At 42.7% G+C, this 17,399-nt stretch overlaps 1 protein-coding gene across 3 annotated transcripts in view; it reads right to left on the bottom strand.

The window, feature by feature from the left end:
• The window catches only part of opcml (opioid binding protein/cell adhesion molecule-like), a 363,698-nt gene that overhangs the window by 76,291 nt on the left and 270,008 nt on the right, over positions 1-17,399 (bottom strand). For all 3 annotated transcript variants that reach the window (XM_055941638.1, XM_055941639.1, XM_055941637.1), the window contains one exon: positions 12,918-13,153. In XM_055941638.1, the coding sequence (XP_055797613.1) occupies positions 12,918-13,153 (236 nt within the window). The remainder of the gene's footprint in view (positions 1-12,917; positions 13,154-17,399) is intronic.

The raw sequence follows: 17,399 nt of genomic DNA, 5'->3' as shown, positions 1-17,399 counted from the left end.
TAGAAACTATAGACTGTTTTCTATCCAATAATAATAATAATATGCATATTGTACGATCAAGAATTTTGTGGGAAGCCGTTTCAAAAATTACACGATTAGCATAAATAGTGACAACAGCGCCCCCATCCTCAACAGGTTAAACAATGTAGCAGGAACCTCCAATTCTGGTTTATCAACTCCACCACTCGCCATCGTACAGAACTAGTTCCGGCTGCGTTTACAAAATGACAGTTTGCTGCGTCAATTCATTTTATATATTTTTGTTATGTATTCATTCGGGTTCACAGCATGGACCAAACCGAGGTTCCCATACACCCCTAATGGATTGTGATGTCAAGTAGATTTTGAGATGTGGTGTAAATATGCCTTTCTCTCGTAGCTTAGACGCTTGAAAAAGAAAAAAGGACAGATATTCCAGTGTGTTAGAGGAGGCTATGCTGGTGTAATCCATTAGATGTGTGACCCATTCCAAATGATTCGATGTGTGACCCATTCTAAATTATTCCCATGGGCACTGTATTGAGCATATGGTCAGCAAACCTTATTCCCTTTTACTTCTGAGTCACTGTCTGCACCGGTGTGACGGCAGTACATCCCATGGTACCAAAAGGGAGTTAAACATGGCAAAACACACCTGGCCCGTCTCTGCAGCACAACTCAGCCTCATTTTCTAGCTGCTATTACCATGAGTTTAACAAATCTGAGAATCAGAATGCCCTCAAATTTATAGGGGTATCGGTTGAGCTCTTTTCCACTCCTCACCTTCCAGCTCTTTTCCACTTCCATCAACTCTAGTACTGGAAGTAAACTTAATAAGGTATGCAGCAAAGAGCTTTACTTTAGATAACATATTCCTTTTGGTAGTGTATCCTGAATGCAGTTGGCTCAGGTTTAGCTTCTCCGTACAGTCACCATGGAAGCATGTGCCTTATTCCTGGTGGTATCAGTGGACAAGGTCACTTGGCTGATTGACGTTTCCCTCTGGACTGGAGGCCTTCCCTCTGTGCAGGTTAACATGGAACTCCATTTCAGTGGCGGTGGTAGACGGGAGGGCCTGTGGGGGCCAGAAGAACCACTAAGGCAGTACTGTCCTTATAGACTTCCCAATCGTTGTCTCTCCTGCCGAAAAGCTGGGTTCCTACTTGGATGGCTGACTACAGTTTTTATTACTACTGATCCTTTTACGCTAGCTCTGACGCTTGACTGATGTGGCAGGGCTTGCAAACGATCACAGATTACAAAGGGAAACCCACCGCGAGCTGCCCAGCGATGCAAGCATACCAGACGAGCTAAATGCCTTCTATGCTCGCTTCGAGGCAAGCAACACTGGACGATGCATGACGGCACCAGCTGTTCCGGACGACTGTCTGAGCTTGCTCTCCATGTGAGTAAGATCTTTAAACAGGTTAACATTCCCAATGCCGTGGGGCCAGACAGAATACCAAGTTTCTTCAATGACATTTTCAACCTGTCCGTGACCTGGTCTGTAATACCAACTTGTTTCAAGCAGACCACCATAGTCCCTGTGCCCAAGAATGCCAAAGTAACCTGCCTAAATGACTAATCGCCCCGTAGCACTCATCTATAGCCATGGAATGCTTTGAAAGGCTGGTCATAGCTGACATCAACACCATCATCCCAGTCACCCTGCACCCATTCCAATTCGTATATCGCTTTAACAGATCCACAGATGACGCAATTTATATTGCGCTTCACACTGCCCTCACCCACCTGGACAAAAGGAATACCTTTGTAAAAATGCTGTTTATTGACAACAGCTCAGCATTTAACACCATAGTGTTATGAAGCTCAGGACCCTGGGACTGAACACTTCCCTCTGCAACTGTGTCCCGGAATCCTGACGGGCCACCCATAGGTGGTGAGGGTAGGCAACAACCCATCCGCCAAGCTGACCATCAACGCGTGGCCCCCTCAGGGGTGTGTGCTTAGTCCCCTTCTGTACTACCTGTTTACCCATGACTGCGCCGCCACACACGACTCCAACACCATCATCAAGTTTGCTAACGACACGTCGGTGGTAGGACTGATCTACGGCGACGATGAGGCAGCCTATAGGGAGCAAGTCAGGGGCTTGCCAGTGTGGTACCAGGACAACAACCTCTCCCTCATGGGTCATTCCATGTAATTTCAGCAAGCCATGTCAACCACCATTTCAGATTGTTCTGAAAGCGTTTCTGTAATTAGAAACAGATGAGATTAGCATTCCTGAAACATTATTTTGTTGAATTTATAATTTGATCTCTGAGAAATTAAGCTAAATTAATTGCACCCAAAACGACAGTTTTAACTTAACCTCTGATTTGGACCATCATTCGTCCTAACAATGAGTAAGACATGAGGAATCCAATAAATATATCAATAGCCACCCACAGAGCCCCCACGCCAATTCCACACAAACAACAAGTATAAAGTATCTGTAACAGTCCTGACCTATTTATGTTAGTTTTTATGTGTTTTTGGTCAGGGCATGTGTTTTGGGTGGGCAGTCTATGTTATCTGTTTCTATGTTGGTTTCGGTTTGCCTGGTATGGCTCTTGATTAGAGGCAGGTGGTTTGCATTTTCCTCTAATCAAGAGTCATATTTAGGTAGGGCATTTCTCACTGTTTGTTTGTGGGTGATTGTCTCCTGTGATGTCTTCGTGTTGTTTCGATGTATTCACTTTTGGAGCTGTTTGGCTGTTCGTATGTTTCGATGTCCGTTCCTGTTCGTGAGTTTACGTTTGTCTATGTAAGTTTATGTTCAGGTTGCGTCAACGTCGTTTTGTTATTTTGTAAGTTTTGAAAGTGTTTTGTTTTGTTTAGTCTACGTCGTATTTGTAATAAAAATGGCTTATTTCCCTGACTCCGCATTTTGGTCCGAAGATCCTTCTCTCCTCACCTCATCTGAGGATGAGGAAAGCGACAGCCATAACAGAATCACCCACCAAAATACAGAGACCAAGCGGTATGGGAATGCTCGACGGAGCAATAAGGATTTCTGGACTTGGGAGGAGATCTTGGACGGTAGAGGACCCTGGGCTCAAACTGGAGAATATCGCTGCTCTCGTGAGAAGAGTGAGGCAGCCACAGCCCAGGAGCGGTGGTTTAAGGAGGCAGCTAGGAGACGTGGATGGAAGCCGGAGAATCAAGCTCGGAACCGGAATTATGAGGGGACACGTCTTGCACGGAAGCCCGAAAAGCCCGTGAGTAACTCCCAAAAATTTCTTGGGGGGGAGGCTAAAGGGTAGTGGGCCTAGGGCAGGTAGGAGACCTGTGCCCACTTCCCAGGCTAACCGTGGAGAGCGGGAGTACGGGCAGACACCGTGTTACGCAGTAGAGCGCACGGTGTCTCCTGTACGTGTGCATAGCCCAGTGCGGGTTATTCCATCTCCCCGCACTGGTAGGGCTAGATTGGGCATTGAGCCAGGTGTCATGAGGCCGGCTCAACGCGTCTGGTCTCCAGTGCGTCTCCTCGGGCCGGCATACATGGCACCTGCCTTACGCATGGTTTCCCCGGTTCGCCTACATAGGCCGGTGCGGGTTATTCCACCTCCCCGCACTGGTCGGGCAACCGGGAGCATTCAACCAGGTAAGGTCGGGCAGGCTCAATGCTCAAGAGAGCCAGTACGCCTCCACGGTCCGGTATTTCCGGCACCACCTCCCCGCCCCAGCCTAGTACCTACAGTGTCTACACTACGCACTAGGCTACCAGTGCGTATCCTGAGCCCTGTTCCTCCTCCACGCACTCTCCCTGTAGTGCGTGTATCTAGCCCGGTGCCTCCAGTTCCGGGTCCACGCACTAAGCTACCTGTGCGTCTCCAGAGCCCTGAACCCACTGTATCTTCTCCCCCTACTAATCCTGATGTGCTTGTCCTCAGCCCGGTGTCACCAGTGCCGGTACCACGCATCAGGGATAGAGTAGGCTTTGAGAATACAGTGTGCCCTGTCCCTGCTCCCCGCACTAGTAGGAAGGTGCTTGTCATTAGCACGGTGCCTCCAGTTCCGGCACCACGCACCAGGTCTACAGTGCGCCATATCCGGCCAGAGCCATCCGTCTCCCCAGCGCCATCTGAGCCATCCGTCTCCCCAGCGCCATCTGAGCCATCCGTCTCTCCAGCGCCATCTGAGCCATCCGTCTCCCCAGCGCCATCTGAGCCATCCGTCTCCCCAGCGCCATCTGAGCCATCCGTCTGCCAGGAGCCTGCAAAGCCGCCCGTCTGCCATGAGCCTGCAAAGCCGCCCGTCTGCCATGAGCCTACAGAGCCGTCAGCCAGACAGGAGCCGCTAGAGCCATCAGCCAGACAGGAGCCGCTAGAGCCGTCAGCCAGACAGGATCTGCCAGAGCCGCCAACCAGACAGGATCTGCCAGAGCTGCCAACCAGACAGGATCTGCCAGAGCCGCCAACCAGACAGGATCTGCCAGAGCCGCCAACCAGACAGGATCTGTCAGAGCCGCCAACCAGACAGGATCTGCCAGAGCCGCCAACCAGACAGGATCTGCCAGAGCCGCCAGCGAGCCATGAGCAGCCAGAGCCGCCAGTGAGCCATGAGCAGCCAGAGCCGTCAGAGAGCCATGAGCAGCCAGAGCCGTCAGAGCGCCATGAGCAGCCAGAGCCGTCAGAGCGCCATGAGCGTCGAGAGCCGTCAGAGCGCCATGAGCGTCGTGAGCCGTCAGCCTGCCATGAGCGTCGAGAGCCGTCAGCCTGCCATGAGCGTCGAGAGCCGTCAGCCTGCCATGAGCGTCGAGAGCCGTCAGCCTGCCATGAGCGTCGAGAGCCGTCAGCCAGCCATGAGCATCGAGAGTCGTCAGTCAGCCATGAGCTGCCCTTCAGCCTGAAAAGGCTGGATACCCAGAACTGCCCATCAGTCCAGAGCTGTCTCTCTGTCCGGAGCTGCCTTTCAGTCCGGAGTTGCCCCTCTATCCTAATCTCCCTCTCTATCTTCATCTATCTCTATAGTCTTATCTATCCCTCTATCTTGATTTATCTCTCTGTCCCGGTGTTATCCTTATTAAATATATTATTAAGAGAATTGTGTGGGGGAAAAAAGAGGGTGGACATTCTTTGTGGGAGGAAGTTAGGATGGATTATGGTGGGGTGGGAACCGCGCCCGGAGCCTGAGCCACCACCGTGGTCAACTGCCCACCCGGACCCTCCCCTGGACTTTGTGCTGGTGCGCCCGGCGTTCGCACCTTGGGGGGGGGGTACTGTAACAGTCCTGACCTATTTATGTTAGTTTTTATGTGTTTTTGGTCAGGGCATGTGTTTTGGGTGGGCAGTCTATGTTATCTGTTTCTATGTTGGTTTCGGTTTGCCTGGTATGGCTCTTGATTAGAGGCAGGTGGTTTGCATTTTCCTCTAATCAAGAGTCATATTTAGGTAGGGCATTTCTCACTGTTTGTTTGTGGGTGATTGTCTCCTGTGATGTCTTCGTGTTGTTTCGATGTATTCACTTTTGGAGCTGTTTGGCTGTTCGTATGTTTCGATGTCCGTTCCTGTTCGTGAGTTTACGTTTGTCTATGTAAGTTTATGTTCAGGTTGCGTCAACGTCGTTTTGTTATTTTGTAAGTTTTGAAAGTGTTTTGTTTTGTTTAGTCTACGTCGTATTTGTAATAAAAATGGCTTATTTCCCTGACTCCGCATTTTGGTCCGAAGATCCTTCTCTCCTCACCTCATCTGAGGATGAGGAAAGCGACAGCCATAACAGTATCAGTTCTCTATGTCTGACAAGTACTATGAAGCTGCTGCTTGGAGTATTGCTTCTTCAAACTTTGTAAATTATTGCCTGGGAATCTGGTGATGTTTTATTCCCCTGTTCAGAGAAACCAGTCATTGAAGTCACTTGCATTCTTTACCATAAATTAGTGTGAAAGTACCAAGCTTTGCTTACTAGATGCTGCAGTTCTGGCTATTCCCTTATATCCATTTTGCTGGTCTCTTTATGTTTATTAAATGGATCACAATATTGTTTTTGCAGCTTTGGGTAGAAAACCAATTGCTTTGACTCATGATGAAAATAAATTGTGTGGTCAAGCCAGTTGTTGGGGTGGGAATGGTGTGGGGGTCTTTGGGTGGCTGATAATAATTTATTGGATTCCTCATGTCTTACTCATTGTTAGAAAGAATGATGGTCCAAATCGGATGTTAGGTACTATTTTTATTGAAGATTATATGAATCTTATAAATTTAAATGGTCAATTTGGGTGCAATCAATTATCTTAATTTCCAGTGCTGTAGTGGAGCGGGTCGAGAGCTTCAAGTTCCTCGGTGTCCACATGGTCCATATAAACCATCACAGTTGTGAAGAGAGCATGACAGCGCCTCTTTCCCCTTAGGAGGCTAAAAAGATTTGTCATGGGCCCTCAGATCGTCAAGAAATGTTTGGTACATCACTGGTGCCCTAGCTCCCTGCCATCCGAGGACCTCTATACAATGCGGTGACAGAAGAAGGCCCAAAAAATTGTCTCCATCCACTCAAGCCATCGACTGTTCTCTCTGCTACCGCACGTCAAGCAGTACCAGCGCACCAAGTCTGGAACTAATAGATGGCTACCAGAACTACCGGCATACTTACCATGACACCCCAACACACACACACTACATACGCCCACAAACATATAACATGCACACCCATACATCATTATGCCACACACACACTCACAAACACATACACACACTTTCACCACATACGCTGTTGCTACTGCTTCACATACGCTGCTGCTACACCTCAGTCTATTATCTATCCCTGTTGCCTAGTCACTTTACAACTACCTACAGGATATTTACATGGCTACCTCAATTACCTCATACCCCTGCACATTATCTAGGTACTGGTACTCGCTGTATAAACCCATTTTTATTTTTTACTCGTTATTGGTTATTCACTGTGTATTTATTCCTCGTGTCACTATTTATATTTTTATTTTAACTTTATCTTTAACTCTGTATTGTTGGAAAGGAACACGTAAGTAAGCATTTCACTGTTAGTCTACACCTGTTGTTTACGAAGAATTTGACAAATACAATTGATTTAGGGCTGTAGTGTTTAGTTAGCTAATGGAGATGATGGAGTTTTGGCTTTTAAGTGAAATAGACCATGTTGATGTATAGCCCTTCATTGGTTTTTCTTCATGTAATTAATTAGACTACTTTTATGAATGAAAACTGAACTCATTTTCACATTTCTGAAACATCTAGAAGCACACTTTCACTTGTTAGTAAGAGTTCATTGGGTTTTCTTATAAAGAGACTTACAGACAAGTTGATCAGGCATGGGGTGTTTCTCAGTATGAAATGCCAATGAAATAGGTTCAGCATCTTTCAATGTAAGGGTAACATGAAAGACCCTGTAATGTTATAACATGTCTATACAATACAATGCTTATTGTAGTAGGGATAAATGCCTTTGTAGAAGGGCTTTTTGTTGATGATATTCCTGAGGTGAGCTATTTGGTAATCGTTCTATTCTGCCTTCTGTGGTTTCATGTTAAAAAGCCATATCAATGTTATAACTCACAATAGATACACATGGTGAGGCTTAACATGACCACGTCGCTGAGCAGTGTACAGCCGTAGGGTACTCCCGTTTCTCCTATGTTAAATTGCCTACTTTACTCATAACCTGACAATGGCTGTATTCTTTTTTTTTATCATTCTATAAACATTTTGGATTTGGTTGGTTGGTCGTTTTTAACATACTTCCATGTCGTCTTAACACACTACAGCATGCTTAAAAACACTTTTAACAGATATACCTTTGCATGGAATATACGTCACAATTACCAGCCAAAGAGCCGATTCCGACGGACTTTCTTCAACTAGCTAGCTAACCCTGCTTTTAAGATGCCGAAAAGCTGTTGCGTACCATTTTGTCTGAACAATAGTGGGAGAAAACAACACCAAATGAAGTTTCATCAACTGCCCAAGGACCAGGTTACACGAACCTCATGGTTTCCGCAATGATGATGATGATGATGATGGAAAGCTGTGGGCTCCGGTTACTCGATACATTTATGTGTGTTCAAAGCACTTCATCACCGGTAAGTCGCTAACACTTGTTTGTATCTAACTAGCTATGTGTATCGCGTAAAGTTTGCTAGTTAGCTTGTGAAAGATTATTGGAATCTGTGTGGGTAACTGGACAGGTAGGATGACTGACAATAGTGAAGGTGAACAGGTGGTCACGGGTCAGGTGACAGAGGAATGGATGACACTGAGGCAGGAATTCCTTTAACCACAAAGTGGTATATTTACTTGGTAATTTGTGTTGATTCATGGACGCACAGAATGTGTGGGTTAGACGGAGTTGAGGAAGAGAAGGCAGTGAGGTCGGGCGGTGGCGATTTCCTCTATTTAATGAGTTGAGCTCTGTCGGACATTTCCACCTGACCTAATTAAAGCGCCCCTGACCCAACTGAGAAAGTGGCCATGAATTAAAGGATGATTCCACCAACTCCATGGGTTTTTCTACAGCTTGTAATAAGGACTAGTGAGATGAATCTGTCTAAATAACAGCTATAATGTTCTTCAACACTTGGATACTACGCAAACCTGGAGATTCCACCAAATAGGTTTAGATATTGCCTTAGTCTACTTTGGGCCATTTGGTAGGGTTGTCTCCCCAGCTGGTCTCCGGCAAGTTGAATGGACATATAGGCAAGCCAAGAAGAATCAACTTTTCTAAATACCTAGTCCGTTCAAGGGCAGGCAAAGACTGGAAGTAGTTACGCAACATTTCTAAGACTAGCGAATTAGATCAAGATTAACGTCAGCTAAACAGCAAGGGCTAAACAAACAGTGACGTAAGTATAATGCGACAGATTTACTAGCTTTACTGTCAGTGTTAGCAGGTCGGGTAACACAGAGTGGCAGAATATGCAACAAAACAATAATTTGTTGGTGTGACAGCCAAGTATGTTAATAAAAGACGTGCTGCTGCTGAAAACGTTTAAACAACAAAAAAATGTCAGTAGTTTGCTTAGATGGGCGTAACGGGAGTACCCTACGGCTGTACCCTACTTGGGGGCGTGTTCACGTTATGCCACGACTCGCCTTGTGTATCTATGTGAGATCAGGTTTGAGAAACAAGTTAGAATGACTAAGAATTTTTCAAGATATAATAACTAATAGAGATTCCAGGTTGAGAAGCATGGATGAAGGTTACAGCTATAAAATCTTAATAAGAAACAGAAGTGAATGTTATGAATTTCTGACAAAACATGGCTTCCTATAAAGTCTGTATTTTCTGTGAAAGTGGCATTGATGTCTTGTGAATACAAACTGTGATTCTCTCACTTCTCTCAGTTTTAAATGGTTGAGAGATAATTGTAGTCAAATGCTGCTTCTGCAACGATCAAATGACCTTGGTCCCCTTATAAAGCCCTATTACAATGCTTCTTTGTGTTCTCTACAAAATGAAAAGCTCAAAGTTTGAGGCAAAATCCAAGTTTAAGGTTTCTGTCTGGGGCTCCTGTACATTCTCCTTCATTACTTGTCCCCTATTGAATTACTTCTAATCAATATCACAGATGGATGTTTTGGAAGTGCATGCAGTTTTCGCAAAGATATGGTTTTCCAGTTGACTACATTCTAAACCAAAATAGATGCAGTTTTGACATTACAGCAATATCCAAGCAGATCATAATCTAAAACATCCATTTGCAGAAATACATGTGTTTTACTGTAACTCTGCAAAAGGTATACAGTAATTGTAGAGAGACAAGAACAATTCTACCCCTACCTCTTCCTTGTGTTGTATAAATAGGCAGGAAGGCAGAGAAAGCAGTGCGGTGCTGTTTTGAGCTTGCAGGAGAGAAATGTGATACCATTTTTTTGTGAAGCATTTCATGGCTAAACACAGCATGCAATATTAAAAGCTGAGGTGCAGTGAAGGGCTGCCGTGCTGTGTTAGTTTCCGTGAACCAACGGCCTGGCACCCATGAGTCACCTTCACTCTCACACAGCAATTCTCAAGAGTGCTGCTCTCCAGGAAAAGTCTCTTTGGATCTAACAATAAAATGCACCCGACAAATTCAGCCATGTTGTACACACCAACTTAAGAGTTGTGCAGTATCTTAGAGGGCCACGTTTAGGAAAATTACAAGTAAAGGCAAAAGTCTGCAATCATAAAACATGGAGTATTGTTTTTTTAAATCTGATTTCTTGTGAGTTATTTTTCCTTTATCCGAGACCAAACACCTTTACAATCTAATAGTGAAGTGTGCAAAAATATGATGAGGTATAATTAAAATCAATCCGTGCCAAAAGCTTCCACTTCTAAACCACAATAAATCAAATCACCAAATACAACAGGTGTAGAATTAACCGTGAAATGCTTGCTTATGAGCCTTTCTCAACGATGCAGAGTAAAAAAATATATATACGCTACCGTTCAAATGTTTGGGGTCACTTAGAAATCTCCTTGTTTTTGAAAGAAAAACTTTTTGTCCATTAAAATAACATCACATTGATCAGAAATACAGTGTAGACATTGTTAATGTTATAAATGACTATTGTAGCTGGAAACGACTGATTTTTTTATGGAATATTTACATAGGCGTACAGAGCCCCACTATCAGCAATCATGACTCATGACAACGTGCAATCATGACCAATTGCACGTTGTGTTAGCTAATCCAAGTTTGTCATTTTAAAAGGCGAATTGATCATTAGAAAACCCTTTGGCAATTATGTTAGCACAGCTGAAAACTGTCGTCCTGATAAAAGAAGCAATAAACTGGCCATCTTTAGACAGTGAAGAGGCGACTCCGGGATGCTGGCCTTCTAGGCAGAGTTGCAAAGAAAAAGCCATATCTCAGACTGGCCAATAAAAATAAAAGATTGGCCCCAGTGATGTACTGGGCCGTATGCACTACCCTCTGCAGCGCCTTAAGGTCGGATGCCGAGCAGTTGCCCCCCAAAAAAGAACACAGACACTGGACAGAGGACCTTTGCCTAGAAGGCCAGCATCCCGGAGTCACCTCTTCACTGTTGACATTAAGACTGGTGTTTTGTGGGTACTATTTAATGAAGCTGCCATTTGAGGACTTGTGAGAAGTCTGTTTCTCAAACTAGACACTCAAATGTACTTGTCCTCTTGCTCAGTTGTGCACCGGGGCCTCCCACTCCTCTTTCTATTCTGGTTAGAGACAGTTTGTGCTGTTCTGTGAAGGGAGTAGTACACAGTGTTGTACGAGATCTTCAGTTTCTTGGCAATTTCTCGCAAAGAATAGCCTGCATTTCTCAGAACAATAGACTGACGAGTTTCAGAAGAAAGTCTTTGTTTCTGGCCATTTTGAGCCTGTAATCAAACCCACAAATGCTGATTCTCCAGATACTCAACTAGTCTAAAGAAAGCCAGGTTTATTGCTTCTTTAATCAGAACAACAGTTTCCAGCTGTGCTAACATAATTGCAAACGGGTTTTCTAATGATCAATTCGCCTTTTAAAATGATAAACTTTGATTAGCTAACACAACGTGCCATTGGAATACAGGAGTGATGGGTGCTGATAATGGGCCTCTGTACGCCTACGTAGATATTCCATTAAATATCAGCCGTTTCCAGCTACAATAGTCATTTACAACATTAACAATGTCTACACTGTATTTCTGATCAATTTGACGTTATTTTAGTGGACCAAAAAAAGTGTTCTTCTTTAAAAAACAAGGACATTTCTAAGTGATCCCAAACCTTTGAATGGTAGTGTATATATTAACACAAGGAATAAAATACACAAGAATGGAACTATATACAGGGAGTACCAGATCAATATGCAGGGGTATGAGGTATTTGAGGTAGATATGCACATGAAGGCAAGGTAAAGTGACTAGGCATCAGGATAGATAATAATAAGAGTAAAATAAAGTACAGACTAGCAGCAGCATATAAATTAATGACATATTATGAAGAGTAATTATACAGAGTAGCCGGAATTCCTTCCACTGATCTGTTAATTACAGTTTGGAATAATGATTTAAGTACAGTAATTTGTTCTGTGTTCACAGACTGAACTCTTTTTTTATTTTTTATTATTTAAAGCCGCTGCTAATTCTAAAAGTAAATAACTGGCAATTATTTTATTTATTTTCCCAGTAATTAGTGTCAGGGCTAAATTCAATAGGTTAATGAGTAACAGATAATACATTGTTTTCTTAGAAAAAAGTAGCATTTTCAAATAAGACAATAAAGAACCCTTGGAGACTCTTTTGAGCAAGAAATAGACATTGCCAAATAATGTCTAATGTCAATTATTTTATGATTCCATGCATACTGTTGTTTGTTGTTGCATTAGTCCCTTTCTAAATGCAAGATCTTACATGATAAAAAACTGTCTCATCCTTAGTTAATCTTGTTCAGGTTTAATTAAACGTCAAATGAGTGTGTCTACATGATCTGTACCACTAAAACCGACAAAGGGCAGTGGTGCTAATTGTTTTTGGAAACTGAGCGAGAAGAAAATTGAGTTCACTGTAAATGATAACAAAGGTCCAGGTATCGACAGCTGATTTAGTAAGCCCTTGCACTGAAACGGGGCCACGGTATTCCCCAACTTGCTGTGTCCCCAAATCAATATCTATCAACGATCTGAAATTAAACCTAGATTAAATCCCAATTTCATCTCAGGGAGTCACGTTTGGCAAGTTTCATATAATTAGATCATCCTGGCGAAGGTGACTAAGAAGTTTTCCTTCTCTTTATCTCTCATGCCTTCCCACTGGTTAAGTCAAAACAATCACAGTCCCGAGTTTGAAATATAGCATCTGTAAACGTAACACTAAAATCAGTCAGACTACCATGCAAAGATAGTGATATCTATTCAGCCCTATGCGTCTAGAAGGAAAATTGACAAATCTCTCATCACAAACCACAAGTGAACTATGTAAATGTACAGAATCTGAGAGAAGAAGAAGTGCAGTACCTTGAACGATGAGATGCACTTTGGATGATTTGGGTTTGTTGCTTGTGAGGATGGAGCACACGTAGGGCCCCTCGTCGTGTACATTCACATTCTGGATCTTTATGCTGTACTCTGTCATGGGTGTGTTGTCCATTCGGACCACTCGAGGGTCCAGAGACCACTTGTCAGCCCCCGCGTAGAGAATGGTGGTGCGGTTGAGCCAAGCGACCCGCGATACCTTGCTATCCACAGTACATCTGTGAGGAAAACAGAAATAACAGAGAGAGGATGTGTTATGCATTTCAGCATAGTTTTACAGTGTTCTATTGTGTCCATTCTGTTGTGAAGCACAATCGAGTGATGTTCATCAAGTGATGTCTGACCGACCAAATCAAATCAAATGTTATTTGTCACATGCGCCGAATACAACACCTTACAGTGAAATGCTTACTTACAAGCCCTTAACCAACAATGCAGTTTTAAGAAAATATCTAAAAAAAGTTAGAGAATAAAGAATAACAAATAATTAAAGAGCAGCAGTAATCAACAATAGTGGGGCTATATACAGGGGGTACCGGTACAGAGTCAATGTGTCAATGTGCGGGGGCACCGGTGGAGAAGTGGCTATGCATAGATAATAACAGAGAGTAGCAGCAGCGTGGGGGGGGGGGCAATGCAAATAGTCTGGGCAGCCATTTGATTAGCTGTTCAGGAGTCTTATGGATTGGGGGTAGAAGCTGTTTAGGAGCCTCTTGGACCTAGACTTGGAGCTCCGGTACTGCTTGCCGTGCGGTCAGAGGTCGAGCAGTTGCCATACCAGGCAGTGATGCAACCCGTCAGGATGCTCTCGATGGTGCAGCTGATGCTACTATTGTGTGAGGATGTGGCTTTTGTATGACGTTTTTGATAAAGTAAAACCTCAGGATTTCTTATACAATATAGGTTAGCAGTGTTCTTCAATACTGTTGCTGGGGACCCACATGATGTACAGGCTTTTGTTCCAGACCAATAGTAGCACATCTGATTCAACTAAACACCATGCCCTTGAGAATTTCAATCAAGTATGTTAGCACTGGAATGGAACAACAGCCTATGACTCCCCAGGACCTTGATAACATAACTGACTTCTTTGAGCTCTCCCCGAGTACCCCAACTGCACACATTTATGTTGTAGCCCCAGACAAAAACACCTGAGGTGCATTCAGTTCACTTGATGATCGTTTGCTACGTTGCGGAACGGTTTGTACTAAACACGCTCCGGCACCGCTTACCGTGCGGTAGCAGAGAGAACAGTCTATGACTTGGGTGACTGGAGTCTAAGACTTCCTCTGACACCACCTAGTATATAGGTCCTGGATGGCAGGAAGCTTGGCTTCTGTGATGTATTGTGCCGTACGCACTACCCTATGTAGGGCTTTATGGTCGGATGCTGAGCAGTTGCCATACCAGGCGGTGATGCAAATGGTCCGGATGCTTTCGATGGTGCAGCTGTAGAACTTTTATGAGGATCTGGGGAACCATGCCAAATCTTTTCAGTCTCCTGAGGGGGAAAAGGTGTTATCGTGCCCTCTTCTTGTGTTTGGACCATGATAGCTAAAAAAAATAATATTAGGGAGTGGATCAGCTTTAATATTACGGATAGAATGTTGTTTCCATCAATGTAATTGTCTGCATCATTTCCAATCCACCATATATTTTTGGGGTAAATATATATATACACATATATATATACATAAATACATACATACATATATATATGTGTATATGTGTGTGTGTATATGTATGGATATTTATGTACATAATGTGTATGTATGTATGTGTGTATATATATATATTTACCCCAAAAATATATGGTGGATTGGAAATGATGCAGACAATTACATTGATGGAAACAACAATCTATCCGTGTATATATACACACATACATACACATACCATGATAGTTTGTTGGTGATGTGGACACCAAGGAACTTGACACTCTTGACATGCATATATAGAAAAAAATATGTGAAAATAAAATAATGATTAACTGTACCAAAAAAAACATCAACGTTTATGTTTTAAAAATCTTAAATATTGCCAGGTTGGTTTTCACAGCTGTTTCACAAGGTGTTCATTATTGTACATTTTAACTTCTACTTCATCACAATCCCGGATCCGGGAGCACCCCCATCAGTAAAAAAGCTGACTAGCATAGCCTAGCATAGCGTCACAAGTAAATACTAGCATCTAAATATCATTAAATCACAAGTCCAAGACACCAGATGAAAGATACACATCTTGTGAATCCAGCCATCATTTCTGATTTTTAAAATGTTTTACAGGGAAGACACAATATGTAAATCTATTAGCTAACCACGATAGCAAAAGACACAACTTTTTATTCCACCATTTTTTTACTGCAAAGGTAGCTATCACAATTTTGACCAAATAAAGATATAAATAGCCACTAACCAAGAAACAACTTAATCAGATGACAGTCTGATAACATATTTATTGTATAGCATATGTTTTGTTAGAAAAATTTGCATATTTCAGGTATAAATCATAGTTTACCATTGCAGCCACCATCACAACTCTCACCAAAGCAACTAGAATAACTACAGAGACCATCGTGTATTACCTAAATACTCATCATAAAACATTTCTGAAAAATACACAGCGTACAGAAAATGAAAGACAAAGATCTTGTGAATCCAGCCAATGTTTCAGATTTTTTAAGTGTTTTACAGCGAAAACACAATATAGCATTATATTAGCTTACTACAATAGCCAACCACACAACAGCATTGATTCCGGCCAACAATAGCGATAATGAATAAACCAGCAAAATATATAAATTTTTTCACTAACCTTCTCAAAACTTCTTCAGATGACAGTCCTATAACATCATATTACACAATACATATAGAGTTTGTTCGAAAATGTGCATATTTAGCGGCACAAATCGTGGTTATACAATGAGAAAAGTAGCCAAACTGCCAACAATCTGTCGGGAGAAATCTTGGGAGAGGCACCTAGTCTAATCAGTAACTAATCATACAGGTTGGACAGCAAATGAAAGATACATTAGTTCTTAATGCAATCGCTGTGTTAGATTTTTTTAAAATTACGTTACTACGACATACAGCGTGCGTTAAAGCGAGACCGCACTGAGATTAATGGCGGAATATGAGTTTTACATTTTTCAACAGAACAACAAATTAACATCATACATAGTTCTTACTATTTGATGAGCTCCCATCAGAATCTTGGGCAAGGTGTCCTTTGTCCAAAAGAATCGTTGCTCGGTTGTAGATTGTCGCCTTCAACGTTGGAATTAGCAGTAAACATTAGCCATGTGGCAAAGACGTGCCCAACTCACTAAAACGCAGCATAATTAAATATCCAAAAATCGCAATATAATGATATAAACTGATATAACTTGGTTTAAAATGACAACATTATGATGTCTTTAACACCTATATCGAATAAAAACAGAGCCGGATATATCTAACGGCTATAAAGGGAGCTTTCTACAACGCCATCCTGAGGTCCTTTCTGCGTCCTGGCGAAGAGAACAAAGGACGGACCCCACGTTCCCAGCCCATTTATAAGCTCTCAGATCTGCCTAGCAACACCATTTCAATTCTCACTATTCGCTGACATCCAGGGGAAGGCGTATGCAGTGCATCTCAACCAATAGAAGACAGGCAGATTTATAAACGGATCTCAGAACAGCCGGCAGATTTCAGCATTCTCACATCCTCATAGGAAAATTGCTCTAACTCCAGTTCTGTTTTACTCACAGATATAATTCAAACGGTTTTAGAAACTAGAGAGTGTTTTCTATCCAATAGTAATAATACTATGCATATTGTACGAGCAAGAATTGAGTACGAGGCAGTTTAATTTGGGAACGAAATTATTACAAAGTGCCAACAGCACCCCCTATTGAGAAAAGGTTTTAAGGTGTCCTTTGATGGTATTTATTTGTTCCACATTATTCATTGTTGTATCCTAGGACCTACAATAGATACATATATATTCAACCACAAAGGTGTACTAATGAGCTATGCGATATTTTTTTTATCATAATAGAGAACTACTGAAATTATATTATTATTCTTTTCACTCTGTCAATTAGGTTAGTATTGTGGAGTAACTACAATGTTGATCCATCTTCAGTTTTCTCCTATCACAGCCATTAAACTCTAACTGTTAAAAAGTCACCATTGGCCTCACGGGGAAATCCCTGAGTGGTTTCCTTCCTCCCCGGCAACTAAGTTAGGAAGGACGCCTGTATCTTTGTAGGGACTGCATGTATTGATACACCATCCAAAATGTAATTAATAACATCACCATGCTCAAAGGGATATTCAATGACCCCTTTTCGTTTTACCCATCTACCAATAGGTGCCCTTCTTTGCGAGGCATTAGAAAACCTCCCTGGTCTTTGTGGTTGAATCTGTGTTTGAAATTCACTGCTCGACTGAGGGACCATACAGCTAATTGTATATGTGG

Source organism: Salvelinus fontinalis, chromosome 13 (assembly GCF_029448725.1).
Source record: "Salvelinus fontinalis isolate EN_2023a chromosome 13, ASM2944872v1, whole genome shotgun sequence".
NCBI classification, from domain to species: Eukaryota; Metazoa; Chordata; class Actinopteri; order Salmoniformes; family Salmonidae; genus Salvelinus; species Salvelinus fontinalis.
This window is presented reverse-complemented; position numbering and strand designations above follow the sequence as displayed.